This window comes from Camellia sinensis, chromosome 14 (assembly GCF_055761805.1).
Source record: "Camellia sinensis isolate YWXY chromosome 14, ASM5576180v1, whole genome shotgun sequence".
NCBI classification, from domain to species: Eukaryota; Viridiplantae; Streptophyta; class Magnoliopsida; order Ericales; family Theaceae; genus Camellia; species Camellia sinensis.
The window spans coordinates 18031333-18048672 of NC_138974.1; the positions used below are offsets into that span (position 1 = coordinate 18031333).

General features: G+C 42.8%; 1 protein-coding gene across 6 annotated transcripts in view; it reads right to left on the bottom strand.

Moving 5' to 3' along the window:
* Positions 1-220: 220 nt before the first annotated feature.
* The window catches only part of LOC145807715 (uncharacterized), a 46309-nt gene continuing 29189 nt past the window's right edge, over positions 221-17340 (bottom strand). For 5 of the 6 annotated variants that reach the window (XM_082906397.1, XM_082906398.1, XM_082906401.1 and 2 more), the window contains 2 exons: positions 896-1024; positions 221-702 (listed from right to left, as the gene is read on the bottom strand). In XM_082906397.1, coding sequence (XP_082762523.1) covers positions 515-702; positions 896-1024 — 317 coding nt within the window. In that variant the 3' untranslated portion in view covers positions 221-514. Of the gene's footprint in view, positions 703-895; positions 1025-8004; positions 8156-17340 lie in introns of those variants that run through there. The other variant, XR_014351015.1, reaches the window with a different exon arrangement.

Consider the following 17340-nt stretch of genomic DNA (forward strand, 5'->3'; position numbering starts at 1 on the left):
TCAACATATGGTTTTCATATAAATTGAAAAGAGCTCGATTTGCCTCTAGTTCAACTATGAAATGGACACCTACCCAAAAAAAAAACTATGAAATGGACCGAACAATCCAAGTACTAAATCGGCATTCTGTGACAAGCAGATAGTCTGCATTTATCCATATCTAATCACACTTGCCAACATCTTTTGAGTCAACCTATAAAGACCCAATATTGAGCATGAGTGAGTAAAGACAATTCACATTTTTGTTTGCCACAACATTCGGTAAGCTCGGACTACTTAGTCCAGTTCAAATTCAACCTTGAGACGAGCATTTGCAATTGAAAACTAATTGGATTATTGATACATTGCGTTGTAGTCACATCAGACTGCACAACCTCTGGTGACGAGGAAAAGTTTGCAAGCTGGGAGAGGTGACAAAGGTTCCATTCAACCGCTAATTTAGCTTAAAATAGGAAAATTAAAAGAACAATAATGTTTAAAAAAAGAAGAAGAAAAGAATATCTTGCGTTTCTGATTAATGTGCACGAGCAAAGTTCTCAATCAATTCTGAGAATATGACAAATCCTGCACCTCCAATCACGAGCGAAAGGGTGAGTTTTCCTCCAGGAACCAACAAGGGTAGTTTCGATGACGACTCAGATGAATTTGAGTACCTATCTGACCAAGCCATTGCAGCAGGAAGAATTCCAAACAGTACTAGCACTACAAAGAGAAGATGAAACAAAGTGAGAGAGATTTTAAAAAAATAATAATACATGGTTTAAAAGAAACTATTTTGCATCTGATTACAACATATGCAAGGCAGTAATCAATTCACCAACTTGTACAGTTGGCCTGTCGTTCAACCTTTTGGATGATAGATTTCTGAAGTAAGTGAAGTTCAATTATAGAATACCTCCATATGTTCCGGCAAAATCCAATGCTTTGAAGAATATATCTGGGTCAAGCAACGACAATATGAGTGGCGGAATCAAAGTGAGTAGATACGGCAGAGGCTTGTTTTGGCCAGATGGGAGTTTCAGCACTGCAAATTTACCAATTGGTTAAAAAATTGCTATAAAAAAACTTGCTTTTCCCTTGAACAAAGGAAACATTTATATAAACATGTATTCAGCTCACAATATCGTCATCAATAATGGTTGTAATCAACCCAAACCATCATCAACTACAAATTTAACATATATAAGAAAGCATATGCTGTGTTGCTAAACTTCGTTTTTTCTTGAACAAAGTAGACATTTATTTAATGATTCAGCTACACACCAAAAAATATATATATATATATATATATTGTCATCAACTAATGATTACATATTACTTGTTAATAGGACAAGCTTCCACTCTAAGTTTAACAACTCGGGTACTTGCTAACATGTCCACTTCTATTTGTCTCTGAATTTTGAGGAAAAACACTAGTAAAAGTATTTTTACTAAAAAACCCTCTTAATGTTTTTCCACAATCTTTCATTTGGAATGCACTGATGCACGAGGGCACTGATTATCATTCATGTGTCTAATTTTTAACTCGACTATCATGTAAAGTTCTCTATTGTGACATTTGCAATCATGCAAGGAATTGTAAGTGCATAAATGCACACACTTACATACCATGTCCTCGTACTCCGACCATAAAGTGGTTGGTACCAAACTGGTTCATAATCTCATTTGAGAAGGAACCTTGTGTTCTCATATAACAGCTCTCTAACCTATTCAGCCACAACAAAAAGCTGATAGTTGAGGTGATGTAAACCATATCAGGAATAGAAAACAAAATGTTTGGACATTATGTTAGGTGTTGTTTGCTGACGTTTATGGTTTACTATTTTTAGTGTATACAGAAAACATTTAACATGTTTGTGTTTGTTTTTGGTGAGAAACGAAAACAAAAAACATGTTTTATATACACGTATGTTAAAAACTTGTTTTGAAAACAAATGAAGGGTGGCCGAAGGTGGTTATTGATGATCAGAGATGGTGGCCGGAGGTGGTTGTTGACCGCCAAAGGTGCTAATCATAGGTGGTTGACGGCCACTAAATGTGGTGGCTGGAGGTGGTTTTCGATGAGAGGTGGTGAATGAAGGTAGTTGCTTGCCGGTGGAAGGTGGTTGGAGTTGCTTGAAAGTGGTGGTCAACTATGATGTTCCGAGTCCTTTTAAAGCAATTTGAGTGTATTAATCTGTAATTTTTGGAGTGAATCTGGGAATGGTGGGAAGGCTTTAGGGTTGTTTTGTCTCACCTTTGAGTTGAGACCGCTCGAGCAGTACTTTCGTCGCTCGAGCAGTAACGTCGACTTTCCAGTATCTCGTTTTGCAGTTTGAACTCCTAGGAGTTTGTATTCTTTGCTCGAGCGAAGGTTTCGTTGCTCAAGCGGTCTTTTGCAGGGAGGAGGGAGATTCTGGGAGTTTGAATTATTCGCTTGAGTGCAGGTTTAGTCGCTCGAGCGATTTGTCCGCAATCTGCTCCAAAAATTTGTCCAATCACTTAAAAGTTGGACCCTTACACCCTTTTCTTTCACTTTTCACTTCACTCTCTCTCTCTCTCTGTAAGAATTTATGTATTATTGATTGATGTCTTGATTGATAGATTGATATCTATTACAATGATTCATGATTCCTATATATAGAAGAGGGTGAGTGTGTAGTAGGTAAGGAGTAGGTGAAGTGGAGGTGGTAGTGGTGTAGTGGGTTAGGTTTAGTGGAGTAGGTGAGGTGGTAGTGGTGTAGTGGGTTAGGTTTAGTGGAGTAGGTGAGGTGGTAGTGGTGTAGTGGGTTAGGTTTAGTGGAGTAGGTTTAAGTGGGTGAAGTAGGTGGAGAGTAGGTGGATTTTAACAGCCCCCCGCAAACTCAAGGGGGATAGGAACTAACCAACTTGAGTTTGGAGAGAGTAACAAAACAAGAAAATACATAAAAAGAAAAGAGGATAAGAGACACTGTATGGTCGTGTCAGACCATTGGTGAAAACACTGGATGGTGGTGTCATAACGTTGTAGAGGACACTGTATGGGGGTGTCATAACCATGTAGAGGACACTGTATGGTGGTGTCATAACGGTGTAGAGGACACTGGATGGCGGTGTCAGACCGATGTAGAAGACAGTTTATGGAGTCATGTCGGACCGTTGTAGCAGACAATGTGGTGACAGTTGTGGTGACAGTTTACGGAGTCTTGCTGGACCCTTGTAGAAACTAACCGGAATCAATGTCGGGACAGTTTACAGAGTCTTGTCGGACCCATAAAGGAGCTAACCGGAATCAATGTCGGGACAGTTTACAGAGTCTTGTCGGACACTTGTAAAAACTAACCGGAATCAATGTCGGGACAGTTTACAGAGTCTTGTCGGACTCTTAAAAAGTTGCACCCTCAAAAGGTGTGCCCAATTTTGTCAAAAGGCGTGCCATCAAAAGGCGTGCCATCAAAAGGCGTGTCCACTTTGTCAAAAGATGTGCCATGAAAAGGCGTGCCAGTTTGTCGGGCGGCAAGAGGCGCGCGATACGCGTGGCTGCCTCGGCTATTTAACCAAGACGAAGGCTGAGGCTGAGGCATACCATTCTGAAACCTCTGAAACCAACCCTTCGCTGAAAAAACTCTGCCTCTGCGGAGAGAGAAACTGTGGAACACTTTGTTGCCATTCTGTCACCAACCCTTCCGAACATTACCAGTCTGAAATTGCTATTTCGCTGAAACACTTAGCAACCCAAAAACATGGCCTCTTCTTCCCGTCCAGCTACCCAGAACCTGCTCACGCTCTTTCCAGAACTGAACGAGCCCACAAGAGAAATAACTGGTGCGGTGGCCAGTGAACCTCAACCAAACACCTCTGGTTTTGCTCCATTGAACTTTCCGATGCGGTCGGTGGAGCAAAAAATGGCGGTGCAAACTGATATTGAGGCTAATCAGTATACTCTGAAGTCATGCGTGGAAACCATGACGGCGGTCACAAATTTGTCGAACCGGCTGCAGAGTAGGACAAATGAGGTGCAGCATTTAAATTCCCAGCTGGCTCTGCTCCAACGCATGTATAAGGATGCGCGAGCAGAGATAAGTGTGCTGAAAGCAGAAAATAAGGAGCTGAAGCGGAAGGCCACTGTGATGTTCCGATTTGGAGGTCCGCCGTATGCTGCAGTGGAGGAGTATGGAGGAGTGAACGTGCTCGGCGGCGTAGGAAACACGGAGGCAGCACCGTCAAGGGCCGCCCAGGACGGAGGAAAGAAGAAGAGATCTGCAGCAGAGTAGAGAAGAAAAATCCCACTGTGGGTGTTGGGTGTGTTATGGTGGTTTTTTTTTTTTTTTTTTTTTTTTTTTTTTTTTTTTTTTTTTTTTTTCGTGTAAAATTATGATCGGGGTTGATCCTGACATGAATAAAATAAGTGTGTTTGGCAAACTCGAATGGTAGGTGTGGTAAGGCAGAAAAATCAACTGGAATGAATTTTTTTTTTTTTTTTTTTTGTGAAAATAATAATAATAATAATAATAATAATAATAATAATAATAATAATAATATTAATATGGAAATCATGGAGTGGGCGGTGGTACAAAAATATTGTGTAGAAAAAGAGGGAGATGGTGGAAAAGAGAGGCCACTCATGTTATTAAAATAAATTAAGGAATTAAAAAAAGTGATATTGATTTTGTTTTCAAAAAGATGGATTAAAATAAATATAAAAAAAGAAAAAGAAAGTGGAGACCATGATGAAAGGTGGGAACAAGTGTGCTGGTGCTGTGTTGTAATGGTCAGAAAGAGAGATAAGAAAATAAAATAAAATAAATTTCAAGGTGCTGTGTTGTAATGGCATTGAAATATCCACCATCATAAAGAGTATCAGTGGTGCTGCATATGTTTATGAGCATTATTTGAGGCCTTTCTTTCTTAACCCACAGCAGACTGTTAACGTCTAGTATGTCCCAAGGAAGAAGGACATCTTCAGTAAGCCAGATGACATTCTAACTGCTGCTGAGAAGTACATAGAAGAACATGGCCCGGAAGCATTTGAGAAGCTTGTTAGCAAGGATAGGGAAACCAAGTTCAGGAGTAGCAATTACACGTATTTTGATGAGGACCACAGCTATTGAGCCTTGTTTGGCTGAGGGAAACACCTTTTTTCCGCTGCTGTTAGGAGTATCTTTCCGGTGGAGAAGCTGCTATGGACTATTTGGGGAGAGTGATGTCGAAAGCCGGAGCCTTGGATCTCGCCACCGGCGTCGGCGGAAAGATCGAGAAAGACGATGTTCTCTCCGCTGTCCAGAAGTATGAGCAGTATCACGGCTACTATGATGCCGAGAGAGAATGAGATGTTATGAAGATATGATGAGGAGGTAGGTATGTAGTAGACAATTCTAGCGGACTAGGTTGAGGTCCGGCGGGCGGCCAAGGCGAGGTTGCCGCCCGCCGGTGAAGCGAAAAAATATTAAATTCTTAACCTTGCTCTGATACCATGTAAGAATTTATGTATTATTGATTGATGTCTTGATTGATAGATTGATATCTATTACAATGATTCATGATTCCTATATATAGAAGAGGGTGAGTGTGTAGTAGGTAAGGAGTAGGTGAAGTGGAGGTGGTAGTGGTGTAGTGGGTTAGGTTTAGTGGAGTAGGTGAGGTGGTAGTGGTGTAGTGGGTTAGGTTTAGTGGAGTAGGTGAGGTGGTAGTGGTGTAGTGGGTTAGGTTTAGTGGAGTAGGTTTAAGTGGGTGAAGTAGGTGGAGAGTAGGTGGATTTTAACACTCTCTCTACATTACACTTTCCCTCTTTTCTCTCATCCCTCTCTCTAGAAACCCTTCCAGGCACCTAATTTATTTCTTTGATCTAACCAAATCCATTGGGTTTTTGACCCTAGTGCCTTCATTATTATTGGAGAGCTTATCAAGAGCAACATTGTGTGTGGTGGAGATCAATTTTCGACGCCATTGATTTTGGAACTTTTCTCACATTTTCATTCCAAATCTTAAGGTAGGGAGTCTTTGAGTTATATATATGATTTTAGCAAGACTAGCCTCTTTTTTTTTTTTTTTTTTGGATTTGAATGTAGGGTTTGGGTTTTGTAGTGTGGATTTTGAAAATGTTAAAGAAAATGGCTTCCTTGTGAGAATGTTCAAATTAAAAATATTTTATGAAATCGTAAAACTCTTGGGAGTACCTTGTTAGGAGATTCCATGAAAAATGAAGGAAAAACCTTTTTGGATCAAACACTAGTTTTGAAGAAATTTGGGGCAAAGTAGATTTTGTGAGATATCCATGAAATTGTTGTTAAATTTCTCATGAATTGAAAGAACCCTCCTTGTGTTGATTGTGTAGTAGAGATATCCATGGAATGAATAAATGTTGTTGGAAAATGTTGAAGATTTTGAAATAGTATAAATGAGACTATGAAATGAATATTGATTGTGAACACGAAATGGCATAAATGTCACATGGATTTGTATTTTGTCATGATTTGGGGAACTATTGAACACTAGTTCACTTGAATAAGTGTTGACAATCATGAAAATATTGCACAAATGAAATACATATATGTAGTTACCTTTCATTTCACTCGTTTGCATCGTTTTGAATATTGTTCATTTACGGTTAGGCCTTGGAAATTAATTCATTGTTTCGAGAAAACTGTTGTTTTGGTATAAATATGTGTGGTAAGTCCAGATGGAAAGTGTAGTTGGTATTGTTCAAGTTGGCCTGAGTGTGCAGAGTGAAAGGCGGAAAACACGCGCGAAGGAAGTACCACATGCCTTCCGGTTAGGAGCCGGTAAAGTGGGGGATTGGTAGTGCTTGTTATGCCTACTTGTAGACACTAGCCTAGGGATTACTTGAGTAGTATTTACCATCCCATTGTCATTTTTTGAATTTCTTGGAGAAAATGAACTTTTCGAAAGAAACATTGCTTGTGTTTCAAAAGAAATGGAAAATTTTTACATTTGAATATGACATGGCATTGCATTCACATATATGAGATTGCTTAAACATATATACTTTGTTAAGATATCTTTACTAGGCTTTGTGCTCACCCCTGGTGGATTTGTGCAGCAAAAGATGTAATGATCCCGCCTAGTTGAAGGTGTGGAACGTCTTGAGAGCAAGAGACTCTCTCTCTCCTTTTGTGATCTTATGGCAAGCCAAGGGCTTAATGTGTAGGGGTTTGATAACCTTTTTGTATAACCAAAAGTAAGCCTTAGAACTTGTAGCCCTTGGGCATTTACTTTGCTATTATTTCTTTTACTTTTATATTATTACACATGCTATGGTTTCAACCTTTTAGGAGATTGAATATGTATTGCATGTGAACACTTTTGTATACCTCTCTTAGGAATGAAATACAAACTGAGAGAATTGATTAATCATAGTAGGATCGTCTAGTGAATGAAATCATCATGTCTATTTTATGTCTATTATTTAGGGGCGTTACATCAACAGTTGAAGATGGTGGCTATAGGTGGTTGTTAACCGCCAGAGTAAATCACCAAAAGTGGTGCATGAAGGTGGTGTCTATCAAGAGGTGGTGGCTGAAAGTGATTGTCACTAGTGGGAGTCGGTTGGCGGCGACTGTAGGAGGTGGTGGTTGGAGGTGGTTTTTGGAAAATGTCACTTTCAGCGGGGATGGTGATGATAAGTGACGGATGATGGTTACAGAGGGTGGGAAAAGGAAGAGGAAATGATTTTTTTCTTTCTTTTTCTTTTTCTTTTTCTTTTTTTAAACAAATGATCTTTTAGTAAATTTTGTAACCTATTTATAAATTTTAAAAATGAAAATAGACAACAAATGATGTTTTTATTTTTTTATAGTTTTCAATTTTTTTTTTTTATTAGTAAATATAAACAGAATATGTAAAGCATAAACATTACAGTTAGAATGTAAAAAGATGGAATTTAGGGTTGGGATTTAAGAAGAAGAAGAAGAAGAAGAAGAGAGAAATTATATATATATTGAATAATCATTGTCCCGCAACTTTACATCAGTCAAATATATATAGAAACTCTAATATAGCAATATGACCATTGTACGCTCAACTTACATAAATATTAACAAGAGAACAAAAGAACAAAATAAGCATTCTAACACTCCCCCTCAAGCTGGAGTATAGAGATCGAATATGCCCAGCTTGACAAATAAACAATGAAACGAAGGCCGAGCCAAAGGCTTGGTTAGAATATCACCCAATTGATCTGCAGAACGAACATAAGGAGTCACAAGTTGCTTGCGGAGTAAGAGATCACAAATAAAATGGAAATCAACTTCTATATGTTTAGTGCGTTCATGAAACACATGATTATTAGCAATGAAAATAGCAGTCTGATTGTCACAAGACATGCTCATAGGAGTGGGAACAGAGAAGCCAAAATCTTGAAGAGACTGAACCCAAAGCAACTCATAAGCAGTATGAGCCATGGCATGACACTTAGCCTTGGCACTAGAACGAGCAACAACAGTCTGTTTCTTGCTACGCCAAGTAACAAGAGTACCACCAACAAAAGTACAATAGCCCGAGGTGGAACGTCGGTCAGTCTTATTACCAACCCAATCAGCATCACTGAAGCCAGTGACAGACAAAGAGGAAGATGGGCGATAGAGCAAACCCCAACCTGGAGCACTTTTCAAGTATTGCAAGATACGACACAGCCACAAAATGGGATTGGCGGGAAGCATGCATAAACTAACTAACCACACCCATGACATAGGTAATATCTGGACGACTGACAGTGAGATATATTAACTTCTCAGCTAACCGACGATAATGACCAATATCGGGATATAAGTCTCCAGTCACCATCAAGCTTGACACTAGACGCCATGGGAGTATCATTGGGCCGAGTGCCTAAGAGGCCAGTCTCAGTAAGAAGATCAAGAACATACTTCCGTTGAGAAAGAAACAAGCCCTGAGAAGAGCGGACAACTTCAATCCCAAAAAAATACCGAAGATGGCCCAAGTCTTTGGTGTGAAATTGTTATCCCAAATACTGCTTCAAATCAGCAACACCATTGGAGTCACTGCCTGAAATGATGATGTCATCCACATAGACAATAAGAACAAACCTTCCAGTAAACGAGTGGCGAACAAAAACAAAGTGATTAAAGATGGAACGGTGAAATCCATAAGCAAGCACAACAACACTGAAGCGATCAAACCAAGCATGAGGGGACTGCAAATCAGATCTTTGTTTCATTAAAAACAACCAAGTCATCCGAGAGTAATCATCCACAAAAATAACAAAATAAAAGAAACCATTAACAGTGAGAGTTCTAGAAGGACCCCAAATATCTATATGGACAAGAGCAAACGACTCAAACACACGACTAACACTACAACTAGGAAAAGAACTACGGTGATGCTTCCCAAATTGACAGGCTTCACACTCAACCTGAGAAACATGACTCAAACCCGGAACAACTAACTTGAGCTTGGCCAAGGAGAGATGACCCAAGCGAAAACGCCACTGAAGAGGAGAGACAGTAGCACTCAACACAGTAGATGAAGGATGAGGAGAGGTCTCAACGTCCAAAAAGTATAAGCCATCCTTTTCATGCCCCGAACCAATCATCCTCTTGGTCTAGAGGTCCTGCAAAACACATGAAGTAGGAGAAAAGGTTATCGAACAGTGGAGAGCTTGAGTCGAATGGCTAACAGAAAGCAAATTAAATGGAAACTTAGGAACATAAAGACCAGAAGGTAAAGAAAGGGATGAAGTGGGATGAAGAGGACCTTGACCACAGATAGGTTGAGAAGATCCATCAGCAAGTATAATGGTATGATCAATAGGTCTAAGAGTATCAAAAAGAGAGACATTACCAGAGACATGGAAACTAGCACCAGAGTCTAGGAGCCAATTTTGAGAGGACTTAGCCACACATGCAATATTACCTGAACTAGCCATGGTAGCAGTAGAGGATGAAGGTAGACTAGGCCGGAGAGACTGGACAAGAGCAGTAAGCTCACGAATCTGAGTAGTGAGTGTTTCATGCGAATTAACCGGAGAAGCATCAGAGCCAGTGGACAACAAGGAAGACTGTGAAGATAGAACATCTATAACCTGATGGACACAATTAGATTTGCCATACTTCTGCCAACACCAAGGTTCAGTTTGACCTTGGGAACCACAATGAGTACACTTGCGATCACCACGTGTACGAGAACCAAGTCTACTACTACCTCCACCACGTGAGCCACCACTAGGAGAACCACCTCCATGAGAACCTCGTGAACTAGAATAAGAGCCCCGGGACCAGATGAACCATGAACACCCCCACGAGTAGACCCATGATAACTGCTACTAGAAACCAACGTAGAAGATGATAAAGTAGAGGACCCAGAGGTGGATTGTGCTTGTCCCAACGAAGAGCATAACAGCCTAGAATAGGCATTGGCAGCAGAAGGTAGTCTCACTGGCAAGAATCTGATCCTTGAACCCTCGCAACTTAGGATCTAAGCCAAAGAGTAAAGAAGCCATCATAAACTACTCCCAATGTTGCTTCTATTTGTTTACATCAGTAGTGAAGGGCCGATGCTGCAATAACTGATCCCATAAGGTCTTGAGACTACTATAATAATCGGGAAGGGACCGGCCAAATTGACGCATAGCAAAAATCTACTCATATAGCTCATAGACCCGAGAGACATTGCTCTAATTCGAAAAGGATTCAGCAAGGGAGTCCCAAATTTTCTTAGAGGTATCACAAAATTTCACGGTAGTAGCAACCTGTGGTTCCAAGCTATGCCAGATCCAACCCATAACACAGGAATTCTCACTACACCAGTCATCATAAGCTTTGTCATCAGTGGTAGGAGAGAGTTCGCTAATGAAGCGGGATTTCTATTTACCACGAAAGAAAATTTTTACAACATGCGCCCAAGCCAAATAATTGGCACCATTCATGGTAGTAATAGATTTGGGCATGTCATCATCTTTATTCACAGCCATTGCCTTAGTCTCAATTTCAGCCATGACAATCAATCACTCAAAATACTCAACACAAGAGTATGAATGCAGCAGAATTCTTGCAAATAGGAATTATCCACACCAATCAGCACTTACGACCATGAGTATAGCCACTGGAACTAGTTCAATCAACAAGAATCCAAGATTACAGAGGTATTAGTGGAGAACCTATGTCTACCAAACAGATTTGGACTCAAATTCAACCAAAAACACTAGCCCACCAACACAAATCAACACTTTAAGATCAACCAGACCTTGCTAGATAATTTTCAGCCCCTATACAGTAAGTTTCAGTAGGTAGAGCCTGGAAAATAACACTGCCAACTGTGTATAGTACCAAAAAGAGTCCAAAATCGAATCAAACATCAACCCAACAGTAGTAAATCAATAAAATAATAGCAAATAACACTAAATGAGTGATTTTCGGCTCCCAAAGATAGGATTCCAGCAAGTAGATTCAACAAAAAACAGTTCCAAATCTAGATTTGTAGATTGACACCAAAAAACACGAAAAACATTCGAAAATAGAAAATTCACATAAGGGATGATCAAAAAATTCCACAAAAATCACTATAAATCTAAGGAATATATTTCGAATCTAGGGATGGAGGACCCGTCCGTACAATGCTTATGTCATGCTAACGTCATTGTACGGCTGATGACATCAGCACATCTCGGTCACCTCCAATCGATCTCTAGAGTCTATAGAAACCTTTCTAATGAAGAGTAGATTGCCTTGATACCAAGTTAGAATGTAAAAAGATGGAATTTAGGGTTGGAATTTAGGAAGAAGAAGAAGAAGAAGAAGAAGAAGAAGAAGAGAGAAATTTTATATATATTGAATAATCATTGTCCCTCAACTTTACATCAGCCAAATATATATAGAAACCCTAACACAGCAATATGACCATCGTACCCTCAACTTACGTAAATATTAACAAGAGAACAAAAGAACAAAAATAAGTATTCTAACAATTACCAAATAGGGCCGCATATTTTCTTCGATGACGACAACTATACAACTGTGAAGATCATTGACCCCTAGCCCATATATCAAAAGAGTAATGATACACGAACAAAATTTATATATAAAAAATTTATACGAAATGATGTGGCTCATTTATAGCCATTCATTGGATAGCAAAAAAACCCATCACCATGAATCATAATTGTAGAAATACCATTGACAAATCATCCTTCTCTAGACAGGTGGCTATACTGCCCTCTCTTTTTCAGCTTGGCTAGATATCTTGTCTTCTTGGCCTCCACAATTTTCTTCTTTGCTTCATCCGCCTTGCTCAACTGCTCGGCCAACTAATCTCTCTCGGCTGAGATATCAACAAGTGAAGCCTTCAGCTTTCCCAGCTCGGCCTGCTTCGACTTGTTGTCATTAATGGCATTGCGAAGACTCTTCCTCAGCTCTATCATGCGTTCGTGAGCAACGAAGTTCTTTTGCACGGCCTGAAAAGGAGAAAAGCTAAGCATTCATGGACCGGACAGTCAGTTCAGCGAAATAAAATATGGCCCTTACCAATACTATAGATTTGGAGGCCAATCTGATGGCTTTCAAGTCAGATAGCTACTCGTGCTTCTTCATGTCGGCTGAGAGGAGCAGACCCTTAGTCAGGTTGAAGCCCAGCACGTTATCCTTGTCTACATAGACCGAGTCAGTGGTGGTCACAGCTTGGCCTCATTCATGGACCGGACAGTCAGTTCAGCAAAATAAAATATGGCCCTTACCAATACTATAGATTTGGAGGCCAATCTGATGGATTTCAAGTCAGATAGCTACTCGTGCTTCTTCATGTCGGCTGAGAGGAGTAGACTCTTAGTCAGGTTGAAGCCCAGCACGTTATCCTTGTCTACATAGACCGAGTCAGTGGTGGTCACAGCTCGGCCTTTGTATTTCAGCTCGAGTGACCACACTAGGGGGGCAGTGATGTGGCCAGGCTGTTCGGCGACAACTTGCTCTATCTGCTCTCTGTGTTCAGCCACCAGCAGCTCGATTGAGTCCTCATCCACCATGTGTTGCTTAGTGGTAGACTGCCTCACCCTTTTAGTTAGCCGAGATGAAGCTAGTGCAGTGGCCAAGGCCAACACCGGGCCAATTTCTTGCACAGTTGGCTGGGTGGTTTGGCCTTCGCTTGTTTCGGCCGGTTGGGAAAAAGAGCTCGGTCCAACGGTGATCATAGACTTGATAGCTCTTATCTTTGCCATTTCTTCCTTAGTTGTTAGTGGGACCAAGTTGATTTCTGGAAGATTTGGATTTGGTTTCGGAGAAGGCTTACGCAAAAAATCAGTACTTTGCTCTTGCGTGGCGTGTTGTATAGATAGGTTGGTTCATAACCTAACAGCTCATGGCAAACACGGTTCAGATGCTTCAGCGTGGTTCTAATTGTGTCTTGGTTGGCATAGGAATAGCTCTCCGCCAAATGGCCGTGATCTGCAAACAAAAAGAGTGTTAGCTCGGCAAGTTATTCTAAAATAAAAGAAATTGGACCGAGTTATATTGCCCACCTGCACTCCCTTTTTTTCTTATTTGTGTACCAGCCTGGTATCCGTGCCTCGATATATTCATAATTACCAAACACCCACAGGAAATCGTCATCTCTTTGTCCGGTGTGCCGTCAATCAATTTTGCTCGGCCCTTTTTCACCTTAAGGTACCAGCAGAATCCACCCTTATTTTTTCTAAGTGAATACTGATGGAATATCTCGGCTAGCCCTAGGTTTCAACCTAACACGCGGTTTAGCGCAGCTACGCCATTGATTATTTTATACGTATTGGTTGACACTTGAGTAGGGCACAACCTAGTTTGCCTAAGGAACTCGCAAACTAAGGATTGGATCGGGAAGCGGAGCCTCCCTTCTACTAGGGCTCTGCAAAATACCGCCCAGTTCACTAAAACCACACCGATCTACATTGATCCGCACCACTCTATCCGCTAACCGCAGTTTAAATTTTAAAATTTAACCGCTCCGCTCTGCTCCGCTATAGTTAATACATATATATTTTTTAACCTATAATGAAATATCAAAATAAAAATAAGTGTGAGAGTGATTTAATATGTGAAATTTATTACAAATTAGTAGTTATATGAGAGGGAGATTAATGATACAGAGTTAGGCTGAACAGATTTGGGCCGGACAGAGTTGTGCCGGACAGATTTGGGCCGGACAGAGTGTTGGGCCGAGGATGTGTGGCCCAGTTTGGGAAGAAGTTGCTCGGTTAAGGCAACGCTTGGTTGGACCGAGCTACATGTTTGACGGAGGCGAAGCCAGTCAAGTCAAGTTAAGTGACCGGCGCCCGGAAAGGCGTGGTCAGCCGAGGTACCTGTTTGCTCGGCTTTGTCGAGATGTTGCCTAGCCCGGTCCTTATTAAGCTTAGCTAGTGGAGTGCTTGGATATGAAGCACAGCACGACCGTTGGCGGACAAGATGGTGCAGCTCGGCTGCCGAGCTCCCAGCAGAGTGAGCGGGCAGTTGAGATTAGGTGACGCTTAGCAGGATTTGTGCTGACAGATGGGATAGCAGAGCCACGTGTCGAGGGACCATTGGGAGTAGGTTTGGGACGCAGAAGGGTATATAAGCATGTCTGCGCCCCCCATATGGGGGGACGAACACTTTTGTAAGGAACTCCTACACAAACTCTTTATCTGCTCTCCCTAAGGTGATCGGACATAAACGGAGCTTGGAAGAAAGGAGTACGGGCTTGTTGAAATATTTGCTCCCCGTACAATTGGCGCCGTCTGTGGGAAACTTGCAGATAAAACCTTGTCTTCCACGCTCGTCTGACCGCCGACCATGGCGAACAACGAAGAGTTTCCGTTGTCTGCCATAGACGGAGCAACCCCGGAGTTTACCCGACGGAGAGAAGGACCTCCCGCCATCCATCCAATGGCGGACTTGGAGACACCCACCGGAGGACAGTCAGGAGACGCGCGGGATAAGCGCGGGAGAAGTTATGGTCATTCACGAAGTCCGGACGGTCATCGGCGGCGGAGAGAATCACAGGCCCGACGTCTGGAACACAAGTTGAGGGACCAAGACGCTGTCATCCGGCGAATGGCGGCTGAGATGGAGGAGCTCAAGCGGCATGTCAAAGGGAAGGGTGTAGCTGGAGTGGGTGGCCACAGTGAGCGCACCCCATCCCGCCGTTCAGGCGGTCAGAGTCGGTGACGCACTCCATCCATTTCTATTACCAGAAGTTATCAGGTTGGTGATTCCGACGTGCATGCAGAGAAGTCTGGCGCGCAAGATAGCACTTACCGGCCTTCACGTCCGGCGACGACGTCGAAGTACTCTCACTCCGCTCATTCAGAGGATTTGCGGGCGGTCTTAACGGAGCGGGCTCGCCGACGTGAAGCTCAGAGGATACTGGCGTTCCAGCGGCTATCCTACGGGGTTCACGCCAGCGAGGAGGTCGGAATGCCTCTACCCCGCCAAGCAGTGCCGCTCCTAGTGGATTCAGATTTGGCCAGGCTAAGTGCCACCCCTTTTGCCCAGGAAATAGAAACAACACCGCTTCCGGTAGGCTTCCACCAGCCGAAGTTCACGCTTTACGACGGGAAAACCGATCCTTACATGCATGTGAGCCACTTCCGACAGGTTATGGCCGGACATAGGCGAAATGACGGACTTATGTGTCTGATCTTCCCGTCAAGTTTAGGTGAGCTGGGCTTGAAGTGGTTCGAGAGGTTGCCGGAAGGGAGCATACAACGGTGGCATCAGTTGGCCGAAGCCTTTGTGTTAAAATCCACCTACTCTCCACCTACTTCACCCACTTAAACCTACTCCACTAAACCTAACCCACTACACCACTACCACCTCCACTTCACCTACTCCTTACCTACTACACACTCACCCTCTTCTATATATAGGAATCATGAATCATTGTAATAGATATCAATATCAATCAATAATACATCATTTTTAACATGGTATCAGAGCAGGTTTAGAACCTAATATTTTCGCTTCCCCGGCGAGCGGCAAACTCACCTTAGCTACCCGCCGGACCTCAATCTAGTCCGCTTATTTTCTACACATACCTTCACTCCGCTGCTAGAAAGTCATAGCTGAACTCTTCTCTGCCTCACACATATTTGTTCATCAATGGCGACATCGAGCCACCATCGTCTCCTCCTCCAAGTGTCAATCCTCCTCGGCCTTCTCGCCCTCTCCGCATTCACGGTATGGAAGAAGAACACTCCACTTCTCTACGATCTGATCGTTTCGCACTCACTCGAATGGCCATCTCTCACCGTCCATTGGCTTCCATCGCCTCCGCTACCCGTCTTCACAGATGGATTATTCGCTGTACACAAGCTGATTCTAGGGACCCATACATCTGATGATTTCCCAAACTTCCTCATGGTCGCCGATGCGCATCTCCCCCTTAATCCGGCCACGGCTCCGGTGACTGATCCCGACCACGACTCTGCGATTCCCAAGGTTTAGATAATACAAAAGATATATGTTGACGGTGAAGGGAATAGGGCACGCTGTATGTTTCAGAATCCATCTCTTGTTGCAGCGAAGACTAGTGGATCTGAAATACGGCCACCCACCAACCTCACTTCTTCGCCTCTTCCGCCGGTCTCTTCTTCTTGCCTCCGTCCTGACCGGCCCTTAACGGTGTTGCCTTCGTGTTTCCTAGACCACCAAGCACGTTGCCTCCTCCCTGCTCCTCCACTGCAGCATATGGCGGACCTCCGAATCGGAACATCACGGTGGCCTTCCGCTTCAGCTCCTTGTTTTCTGCCTTTAGCACACTTATCTCTGCTCGCGCATCCTTATACATGCGTTGGAGCAGAGCCAGCTGGGAGTTTAACTGCTGCATCTCATTTGCCCTACTCTGCAGCCGGTTCGACAAGTTTGTCACCGCAGTCATGGTTTCCACACATGACTTCAATGTATACTGATTGGCTTCCACATCCGACTGCACTGCCATTCTTTGCTCCACAGACCGCATCGGAAAGTTCAACGGAACAAACTCCGGGGCGCTTGGTTGAGGTTCCAGTGCCACCGCACCAGTTCTCTCTCTTGTCGACTCGTTGAGGTCGGGAAAGAGGGTGAGCAGACTCCGGGAAGACGAGGCCATTTTCTGGGCAACAGAGTGTTACAGAATATCTCTCGCAACAGAGTGTTACAGAGTATCTTTCTCAGCAAAACGAAGAACTTTTCAGAGGTTTCTCTCAGTTTTTCTGTCTCAGCCTCAGCCTCAGCCTCAGCCTCAGCCTCAGCCTCCGTCTTGGTTAAATAGCCGAGGCAGCCACGCATATCGCGCGCCACTTGACGCTAGACGACAAACGGGCGCGCCAACCAAGGTACTCACGTGCCTCGCCATCATATCTGGCACGCCTTTTCATGGATTGGGCACGCATTTTGATGGCACGTCTTTTTATGGATTAGGCACGCC